The 11,347-nt window shown below is 45.6% G+C and overlaps 1 protein-coding gene across 4 annotated transcripts in view; it reads left to right on the top strand.

The window, feature by feature from the left end:
• Window positions 1–646: 646 nt before the first annotated feature.
• LOC127002507 (uncharacterized) overlaps window positions 647–11,347 on the top strand; it is a 173,482-nt gene continuing 162,781 nt past the window's right edge. The window contains exons 1-2 of one of the 4 annotated variants that reach the window (XM_050868558.1): window positions 647–914; window positions 3,983–4,075. In XM_050868558.1, the coding sequence (XP_050724515.1) occupies window positions 833–914; window positions 3,983–4,075 (175 nt within the window). In that variant the 5' untranslated portion in view covers window positions 647–832. The remainder of the gene's footprint in view (window positions 915–3,982; window positions 4,076–11,347) is intronic. The other 3 variants (XM_050868559.1, XM_050868557.1, XM_050868556.1) reach the window with 3 other exon arrangements.

Here is an 11,347-nt window from a genome sequence, read left to right as displayed (position 1 = left end):
AGGAATTAGGCCAGTTAACCGGGGGACTAGACAAATTAACTATTTCCCTTATGGAACTAGTCTCGGGCCGAGAGTTCAAGCCAACTATGAGTATCGTCTGAGCTCAAATAAGCCTTGGATGGTATTTGAATACTTCGGTCATCGGCTCCCAAACCGAGACAGAATCAACTTATTCACTGCCTGAAGACTAACCACATTTATCATGAAAGGAATAACAATAGTGAAGTGTTTCCTTTCATGAAATAATAACTAATTGTTCTTGCTGAATTAAAATTAAAGAGCAAGGATATTTTAACCTATGGAAACAGAGAGGAAAGCCACGCCATCTGGCGAGAGAAATTAAAAATATCGCTTCAGACCCACGTGGTTGGTTTTCTCTCACTCCACCACCGGCCTTCACAAAGTAAAGACCAAGGCACCCATTCACTCGGACGCAGTGTACCTTCTATTAACTGACTGAGGGATACTACACCCGGCAAGGAGACTTCAGAGACAACAATATCTTTTGAAACCCGCTTCTCAGCTAAGTGCCCCCAGCAGTTATTTGAGACAGACAGATTTTACTACACGGATCCGGTAGTATTATTATTTGTTCGGCTGTCTGGAGTTGCTTGTTGGATACCTTCACCACCTAAAACCTGGTAAGCACTTGTTTGTTTGGGATTGTCTGACGGGTGTGTTATTCACTTTGCGAGTGACCTAACTGTTGGGTAGGGTAAATTTACTGATTCCCAACAACTACTACTACTGCTATAACTTCTACTACTACTACTACTACAACTACTACAGCCGCTCCCACAGGCACATAGACGCTGTGGACCCGTCGGAGGGCATGATGAAGCAGCGGGAGACTGGCATCTATACCAACGACTTCCTGGAGTTTATCGGCAGCGGACACTCCACCGTGCCCAAAGGTATTAGTAGTTTTTTTTTTTACATCAAAGGACACGGTTCAAGGGCAACAAGAAGAGTACAAAAAAAAGCCTGCTACTCGCCGCTCCCATAAAAGATAAAAGTAAAGAGTAGCCAAAATAGAGGTCAATTTCGAGAGGAGAGGTGTCTTGATACACTCTTCTTGAAATATGTCAAGTCATAGACAGTAGTCCTGTACCTGCCATATAGACCTGCTTGCAATCTGGTGTTGAGAAGGTTTCGCATATGAACTTTGTTTATGGATGCCTGGGCATGAAAAATCACCGAGGTGCTTTGCTGCCATCAAGGGCCTAAGGTGGCAATCGCGAAATCCAATATGGCGGCCTTCCGGTGCCATGAAAATTTGTATTTTTCGTTCAGATTCGTGGCATATGCGTGTAATACCACTTTCTATACTGATTTCAGGGTGAGAAATCCATTTCTAGGGTCATCTGAGCCATCCGAAGGCATACTCACGACATACTGTCTTTTTTCGCCGTCCTATGTATTTTCTGTTGCATTAACAGATGTCCTGATTGTTGTTTCCATAAGGTTGTTGATATATGTGTTTGAAGTAATTTATTTCAGATGTGATCGTCTGTTTTCTCGGCTGAACATCTACCCTCCGATACATAAGTGATAAGTAGATAAGTGATCATTATTTAAGAACTTATTTGCGAACTTGTCACTGTAGTTCATTGATTATTAATTATATTTTTCAGATCATATGAGGACCTGCTGACCAGAATGAAGTGAGCATTGAAATGGCGCATTCATCAGTACCTGGACCGTCATGCAAAAGCTTGTTCCCCTCCATGGAGGAGGCTGACAAGTTTGATCCGAGAATTTGCATCATATGCCAGGAGCGGAGCAAAACCCCGGTAACCAGCGAAAAAACTGGACGCGAGCGACTGAAACGAGCTGCAATGATTCGCAACGATGATGTTGCAAAGCGACTCAAGACGATGGTGGACGAACAAGATGACGGTGAGGACAGTGACAACCTTGCGTTCGTGTACCACAACACCAACAAATGTTACAAGTCCTACACGCATTCCGGAAAGCTCAAAGCTATTGAGGCGAAAGCTGCAGCTGTCGAAGATCAAAGCATTGAACAAGAATCACAGGAAACAAAAGCAACTGAACAGAGAAAATCACTTCGTGGCAATGCACAAGGACTCTCGTATGAAGTACAGGTTCTGCGAGTACGAGAGTGCAACAAAGTTCATTGGCGCTGCGAGGCACAACCAGGACGATGTCTTTACACGAATCGCAGACCGATTGTTGGACAATGAAGATGCTTCAGTCAAGTCTGTCGTTTCTGCGGATTTCTATTACCACAACCTCTGTCTTCAGAATTATCTTCGCCGATATGAACGATCCACCGCCACCCAAGAAGATACGACAACTTCTATCAACAACATGAAACGTGAACTCTTTACTCGAGCTATCCCATTCATTGATGCCCTCCTAGCAAAGGGTCACTGTTGCACTATGAGTGACATTGTGGCATTTGCCCAGAGCCTTTTGGAAGATGGTGAAGTGCTGACAAGTACCTTTCAAAACCGTGACATGAAGCATCTCATCATCTCGCATTATGGAGACTCCGTCACGATTTCTGCCAACACAAAGGCCACTGAATCTGACATTTTCTTCTCGTCCGGTATCACTGCAGCTGACCTAGCCATACAGTTGAGAAATCAGAACATAATGAGAGAAGCCGGTGCCAAATTGAGGGAGGTCCTCCTAGATGTTGATTTCGGTCTGCAAGACAGCTTCTGTGACAGCACGGACTTGAAAGACTCGTGGGAGAGTACCGTGATGCCCGCGCCACTTCTGACATTCCTGTTGGCTCTCTACAAGATTCCTCAGCATAAACTCTACCGTAGCAGTGTTGCCGAGCTAGAAGATCTACTCGAACCGCCAGAAGAGGAAGAGGACGTAACAAAATATGACCAATTGCCGCAGCCACCACCATCAGCATCAGAACAGGCACCTCCGCAACAACCGGCAGTATCCACAGACCACGGAGAGACCACGAAGATAAATCACAAGGCTACACAACTGCATTGTTTGTTTCAAATGCTGGTGTATACCATCCACAATGGAGTCAAGAGAACACCTTTACATCTGATGCTTGGCCATTCTCTTTATGCTCGAGATCGAAGCAAGAGCTTGCTCACAGTATTCAACAGAATCGGCGCTTGTGCCAGCTATCAGAGTGTTAGGTCTGCTCGCAGTCTTCTTGCAAGTTATGCTGTAAAGTGCTCGGAGCATGGCGAGACACCGTTACTAAGTACTTTCAACACAAGCGACTATACCATGGCAGGCATGGACAACTCGGATTATGCAGACAAATCATCGCTGTCCGGCACAGAAGGGTCACACTACGCCGCTCTGGTGTTGTTCCAAGATGACACAATCAACCGACCGCGTACAAAACCCAGTGTGTCAAGTACAGGACTGAGCTCTGGTGATTCAATTCTCAAGACGAAGCTTCCATGCCAAGATATACCTCCGCACGTGAAGCCAGCGACACGACCCACCTTGCCTGACGATATGATTATGCATCCAGAAAACAAGCAAGTGAGTTTGCTTGACATGCAAACTGCCCGAAATGCAGCTTTGGAAACGGAATTTCTGATCAGTTTGATCCGAGACGGATCAAACTGATCAGAAATTCCGTTTTGGATAGTATAGGATAGTATAGGGATGAGCATGAGTAGAAAGTCGTGTGCAGCGGGGCCGCGGGAGGGAGGGAGGCATGCAGTTAGCAAGTTCAGAAGAGCAGTCATCATGAAGATAACGATAAAAGATAGAAAAAGAGGCAACATAGCAGCGGAATTTAATTAAGAGGTAGAAGGTTGTCAGTAAGAGGAGGAGAACTGATGAGACGAAGAGCCTTAGACTCCACTCTGTCCAGGAGAGTTGTGTGAGTGGAATTATTGTTATTGTTGTTGTTTCATATGTAAAGATTAATATACGAATTTTTCTTTTACATCTCTCTCTCTCTCTCTCTCTCTCTCTCTCTCTCTCTCTCTCTCTCTCTCTCTCTCTCTCTCTCTCTCAGACACATACGACCTGGTGGTCACCTCGGGCGGTATGGGCGAAGGTCACATCTCACACAGTGGCCTCGACGACGTTGTGCGCGTCGCAAAGAACGGTGAGTGAGTAAGTGAGCCTGCGTGCCTGCGTGCGTGCGTGTGAGTGTGAAAGTGTTTTTACAAAAAAGGAGACAGCTCAATGGCACAAAAAAAAAACAATAATATTAAAAAAAGCCCGCTACTCGCTGCTCCTGAGAAAAAGAAAATCAAAAGAGGTGGCCGAAAGAGAGGTCAATTTCGGGAGGAGAGGTGCCCTGATACCCTCCTCTTGAAAGAGTTCAAGTCGTAAGTAGGAGTAAATACAGATGAAGGAAGATTGTTCCAGAGTTTACCAGCGTGAGGGATGAAAGAGTGAAGATGCTGGTTAAATCTTGCACAAGGGGTTTGGACAGTATAGGGATGAACATGAGTAGAAAGTCGTGTGCAGCAGGGCCGCGGGAGGGAAGGAGGCATTCAGTTAGCAAGTTCAGAAGAGCAGTCAGCGTGAAAATAGCGATAGAAGATAAAAAGAGAGGCAACATCGCGACGGAATTTAAGAGGTAGAAAACTATCAGTTGGAAGAGGAGAGCTGATGAGACGAAGAGCCTTAGACTTCACGCTGTCCAGAAAAGGTGTGAGTGGAGCACCCTCCCCCCCACACGTGAGATGCATACTCCATACAAGGGCGGACAAGGCCCCTGTATATGGACAGCAACTGTGCGGGGGAGAAGAACTGGATGAGACGATACAGAACTCCCAACCTCGAGGAAGCTGATTTAGCGAGAGTGGAAATATGAAGTTTCCAGTCGAGATTTTGAGTTAAGAATAGACCGAGGATATTTAGTGTTGAAGAAGGTGACAGCTGAGTGTTGTTGAAGAATAGCGGATAGGTGTTTGGAAGATTGTGTCGAGTTGATAGGTGGGGAAATTGAGTTTTTGAGGCATTGAAGGACACAAGGATTCTTCTACCCCAATCGGAAATGATTGCAAGGTGTGAGGTTAAGCGTTCTGCAGCCTCCAGTCTGGAGTCGTGTACTTCCTGTTGGGATGGGCTTCTATTGATAGAAGTTGAATAATGCAGAGTGGAGTCGTCGGCGTATGAGTGGACAGGACAGTTTGTTATTGAAAGAAGATCACTGATGAATAACAAGAAGAGAGTGGCTGATAGGACAGAGCCCTGTGGAACACAACTGTTGATAGGTTTAGGGGAAGAACAGTGACCGTCTACCACCGCAGAGATACAACGGCCGGAAAGGAAACTGGAGATAAAGGAACAGAGAGAGGGATAGAATCTGAAAGAGGGCAGTTTAGAAAGCAAAGACTTGTGCCAGACTCTATCGAAGGCTTTCGATATGTCTAGCGCAACTGAGAAAGTTTCACCGAAATGGCTAAAAGAGGATGACCAAGAGTCAGTTAAGAGAGCAAGAAGATCGCCAGTAGAACGCCCATTGCGGAACCCATACTGGCGATCAGATAGAAGGTTGGAAGTGGAAAGGTGCTTTTGAATCTTCCGGTTAAGGATTGATTCAAAACCTTTAGATATACATGAAAGTAAAGCTATAGGGCGGTAGTTTGAGGGATTGGAACGGTCACCCTTCTTAGGCACAGGCTGTACAAAGGCATACTTCCAACAGGAAGGATAGGTAGATATTGATAGGCAGAGACGAAAGAGTTTGACCAGGCAGGGTGTCAGCACGGAAGCATAGTTTTTAAGGACAATAAGAGACTCCATCAGGTCCATAAGCCTTCTGAGAGTTGAGGCCAGAGAGGGCATAGAAAACATCATTTGGAAGAATCTTAATAACGGGCATAAAGGAGTCAGAGGGGGGGTGAGTAGGAGAAATATGCCCAGAATCGTCCAGGGTGGAGATCTTACAGAAAGTTTGAGCCTTACAGACAGATGAGACGGCAGTGCTGTCGTCAGGGTTGAGGAAAAGAGGGAAAGAGTAAGAAGTGAAATTGGAGGAGACATTTTTGGCTAGATGCCAGAAGTCACGAGAAGAATTAGAAGAAGCAAGGTGTTGACATTTTCTATTGATTAAAGCAGTTTTGGTAAGTCAGATAATAGATTTTGTGAGCTGCCTCTCTATCTTTAATAGCACGAGAACAAGCACGATTAAACCAAGGATTTTTAGTATGAGGAGTAAAAAAAGAACGTGGAATGTATGCCTCCATTCCAGAGACAATCACCTCTGAGATGCGCTGGGCACACACAGAGGGGACTCTCTCCTGGAGGCAGTAATCATTCCACGGGAAATCGGAAAAGTACATCCTCAGGTTGTAACGGTGTAACGCTTGGTTGCGGGGACTTGCGGGCGTGAAGGGAAAATCTTGCTGTCTTAGAAGAAATATATTCTTAACCTAAGATACAGCGTAGCGTGGGTGAGAGAGACGAGACGCTAGGTGTGTGTCGTGCGAGCTCTCTCGAAGGAGTGACGAGTTTCAGAGTGGAAAATAATGAAGTTACAATTGGTCACGTATGTCAAGGTGACCTCTAAGCTTGATGAAATGCTTTGTATACAAACTGAGATGGTAAACACTGACAGCTGACATTCCTACAAGGTGACGTGATCTATCTGTCGTGGATTTTTTCCATTGATATTGCATGCCTAATCCGTGGTGATAATAAGTAATAATAATAATAATACATTGAGATACTACAATTACTATAACACTGCTCGGTCACCTACCGCTGATCGCGACCTCGTGACACCCCCCAAAAAATCTAATTAGTAGTGGACCCGATATAGTGTGAACATGATGAGCAGACTGCTTATGGGACAAGTATATGAAAACAATGGCTAAGCAGGAATACTCGTGTAGTAATGACTTAAATAATGAGAGGTAACACCAGCGGGTGCAACATAAATCAGAGAAATAATATATAAATGGAGAAACATAAAGACACAAGTATCTGTAGTTAACAAGTGGCCTAGTGACAGAACATGAAATGCTCATCCAGCTTCCAAAAAATAAGAAGAAGAACAACAATAGGTGGGAACATAGTACAATGTTAAGGTACAGGAGCAGGAGAAATGACACATTTCTTGCCTTTGTCTTGCGTGAGAAAAAAAAAACTACCTAGCCAGTGGCTTCCCTGTATCCTGTCGCCTTGTCTGAACCACCAAATAATCGTGCAGGACAGAGTTCCTCCTAATAAGGTAGCACATGACGACGAGACTGACGAACATCATAAACATTGGCACAAAAATTCCAGGGTACAAGTAGGTGAGGTGCAAGTATTCAGGCAGCGCTTCCTCCAGGGTTTCTGCAAACTCTGTTTCGTTTGCGAAAGATAGTGAATGAATGGAATTAGTCACATAAGAGATGCTGGAGAAGTGAATGTTATCGAGAGACCGCAGAGGAAACACTCGATGGAAAATATTGGCCGTGAACACCAGACGGATCCGGGACGGGTACGTTGTTATGTTAGTGGAGCGGATATAGCATGCTTCCGCTATGGCATAGTGACCAGTAACCCGTTGATAAGTGGTACCCTCCGGGCAGATTACCGATACATAGAAGGACTGAGGAAAATATAAATATTGCAGACCCTGAAAGTTCTTATGGAAATCAGATGTTGGTGGTAGTTGCTTGTAAGGGCACAGGGAAAGAGCGTCAGACGCGTTCACTCGGGTGAGGGCGATCTCGTACACTCCTCACCGACCGGTAGGAAGGCAAAGAGAGACGCAGAGCAATAGAATCGCCTGAAGACCGTTTCCTTGCAATATTGCAAGAGTGAGTATCTACCCGTTGAATACAGAGCGAAATCCTCCGCGATTAAGAAAAGAGACGGGTACGTGTCCAGGGCTAACATACTGTCCTTGGCGGAAAAGGGAAATGGAACAATTTCATGGACCTCAAACACGTCCGCCGTCTGAAACGGAACATGAATGATTATGGCATCGGGCATGAGGGTGGACTCGATCAAGGGGTAAAAATATTGACTCATGTCTGGGGTGAATAAAGGCTTGAGACTATAATTTTGATACCCGATCTGGATAGTCGTTCTCAAATCGTGTAGAGGGAACAAGGCAGGTGTGACTCTACCGTGCGCTGCATCAACCATGTTGCTAATAACCTGCTGATTTGCCGTTGCGACAGAGTTAATGACGTTTTCCAGTAAATGCAAGGCCTGATCTAGGCGGAGAAACTGATTCACCTGGTCGATCTGCTTGACAACTATGTTGACAACCTCTACCATCTTATTTGTTTGCTCTAGCAGTTCCTCAATGTGAGTATGCAATCACGCAAGTTTTCTACAATTGGCGTTGATCACCCTGCGATTTCGGGCAGCAAAGGAAAGTACATGAGCGTAGTGGTCCCGCAAATCGCGCACGTTCTCGTCGGTTGCCGTACCGAAGAGGAACTTGAGGCGGACTCAACGATGTTGAGCAACCCCCTCTTTACCAGAGAGTGAACTGAGTGAAAACAATAATCCATGTCTACCTCATCAACTTTTCGCCGTAAGAACAGAATCCTATCCTCCAGTAGTTGAAAAATATTCAGAGTTGGTACTAGAAGGTGCCTTTGATTCCCTAGTCTTCGTTACCCGTATGGCGTCTGCCATACCGAGTAGTTTTTATGAGACTATCCCGATTGTGTCTGTGGTGTTGGTCAAGGAAGTATATGGATATTTTACGAGGAGCACATCTTCTATGAGGAAGACTAGGCTAGGCTTCAGGTGGATGGGTGTCGTTGCAAGCAGGGAGCCGAGGTACAACAAGATGATCACAAAACGCAACATCATGATCTGAAAGTGGTGGGAATGAAGTGTTTAAACTCGTGGTCTCAAGTTATAGCTATGGGTGTTGCGATTATCTTGTTGAACATTTGACGCTGAGGGGGAATTACCAATATCAAGGTCCAAGGGTGAGGGAATTACTTTCAGACGATCACTGTGAACTTCTAGACTAACTCCACTATTTGACTCAAGAACCTCGAACCTATTATTTCCCCTGACATTCCGAACAACACGGTAAGGACCCACAAATTTTACCCCCAGTTTTGAGCTTCTTTCCGCTTGCTTAATCATGACTGTGTCACCCTCTTTTAATTCCACCGGGACGGCCTGTTTGTTTTGTTTTGACATCATTTCAACCTTTATAACATTTAACGTACACCTAACCTCTGAGTGTATCTTGGAAAACATATGCATCTGCTGTTGCGCGTACTTATTAATGTTGTAGAAAGGTTGTTGTGGTTTTCTTAGGAAGTCGTACGAAAGACGTTTCTCCACCCCATGTAAGATGTGGTAGGGAGACTTCCCCGTAGAGTCGTTTACCGACGTATTTATGGAAGCGGCTAGGTGCGATAGCCAATCCTTCCAGTTGTAGTGGAGATCGTTCACGATAGGCCGGAGGACCTGTAAGATTTTCCTATTAGCCCTCTCCGCCAACCCATTAGCAGCTGGGTGGTAAGCTGTGATGAAGGATTGCGTGATTTTAACTGAGCGCATATTTCGCTCAATACTGTGTTCCTAAACTCGGTGCCATTGTCACTCAAAAGAATTCGAGGAGACGAATGTGGACACAACACGTGAGTCACGAGGGCATGGGGCACGCATGTGGCTGTCTTGTCCTTGAGAGGCGCTAGAACTAGAAACCTAGATAACTGGTCGACGCACTCCAATAAGTAGCGCGAAACATGTTGGCTCTGGGGGAGCTGTAATAAGTCTATATTAACAACATCCCATTGCGCCTCTGGAACTGGGTATTGGAACATAGGTGCTGGCCCTTTGACGGACCCCTTGTGCTTAGCACAAACGACGCAATGTGCGACATGTTTTTCTACATCAACCCGTAATGTGGGCCAGTAGAATTTTCGTCTGGTGACAGATAGCGTCTTGTCTCATCCTGGGTGACCCGCAATGGGTGTGTTATGGACCAGCTTAAGCGTCACGGGGACGTATTTGTCTGGGATGACCAGTTGGTCTATAGGTACCGGTTTGGTTGGCCATGACCTACAAAGGAGGTTGTCCTCTGATAGGAAGAATTGTGAAAAGGGAACTGGCAATTCAGGAAGGTTTGATTCGTCTCCCTACTCTAGGGCGTAAATTAACCTCTTCCACACAGGGTGGTCTCGCTGAGCAGTGTGTAGCTCAGGTGAAGTGAAGTTGTGGATGACCTCTGGGGTGGTAATCGCGCCTATCGGAATATTCCGAGATAAGGCATCTGCGACCACATTTGTTTTCCCGGTGATATATTTTTTCTCCGGATTGTATGCTTGGATCGTTAAGAACCATCTTGCCAGACGACCGTGTAGGTTTTTTCCCTTGAAAAGATCAGTTATGGCCGCGTGGTCCGTATACACCACAATTTTGTACCCCATCACTATGTCACGAAAATGCTTCAGAGCCCACACAATGGCAAGAGCCTTTTTGGTGGGTAACAGAATAGTTCTTTTCCGGAGCTGTAAGTACTCGACTGGCGAACGCTATCACATGCTTTTTGCCGGACTTATCTGTTTGCATCAGAGCGGCTGCTAGTCCACTAGCCGAAGCGTCGGTACAAAGCTGAAAGGGGTCCTTGAAATCCGGAAAGACAAGGACCGGAGCCTGTGTAAGCGCTTTCTTTAAATCCTCAAAACTCGTTTGTTGAGCTGGGAGGGATTGAAATGGTACGTCTTTCTTTAAAAGATGGGTTAGGGGACTCGCGAGTGCTGCGAAGTCCATTACGAAAGGCCGGTAATAACCTGCGACGCCCAAGAAAGACCGTACCTTGTCTGCAGACGTTGGCTGAGGGAACTCGGCAATAGCCTTTATTTTGTCGCCCACTGTGTGGATGCCGAATTCGTCCATGACATCCTCCAAGAACTTGATCCGAGGCTATAAGAATTCACATTTGGTGAGTTTGAGCTTTAATCCGACCTCATGAAGTCTGTGTAGGACTGCTTTTAGTGTTGCCATGTGTGCATGCACGTCTTTACTTGCTATAATGATGTCGTCTAAATACACATAAACAGTTACCCAGCAAGTCACCAAAAATACTGTTCATTGTCCTTTGGAAGGTCAAGGGAGCTCCTTTGAGCCCGAACGGCATCCTCGTCCACTCATAGTGTCCATGAGGCGTGCTGAAAGTCGTTATTTCACGGGACTCAAATATAGGCAGTTGCCAGTAGCCACTGACCAGATCTAGACTCGTAAAGACTTTATTTCCTCTACCGAGACACATCAGAAGATCTCTAAGAACGGGAAACGGAAAATGATCATCCACGGTCGTGTTGTTCACACGCCGGAAATCAATCACAGGACGATAAGAACCTTCTTTCTTTGGAACCAGAAACAAGGGTGAATTCCACGGGGAGTTCGATTCTTTGATGACACCTTGTTCTAACATATCAGATATAAGTTG

The sequence above is a fragment of the Eriocheir sinensis genome, chromosome 23 (genome assembly GCF_024679095.1).
Source record: "Eriocheir sinensis breed Jianghai 21 chromosome 23, ASM2467909v1, whole genome shotgun sequence".
Taxonomy (NCBI): Eukaryota; Metazoa; Arthropoda; class Malacostraca; order Decapoda; family Varunidae; genus Eriocheir; species Eriocheir sinensis.
This window is presented reverse-complemented; position numbering and strand designations above follow the sequence as displayed.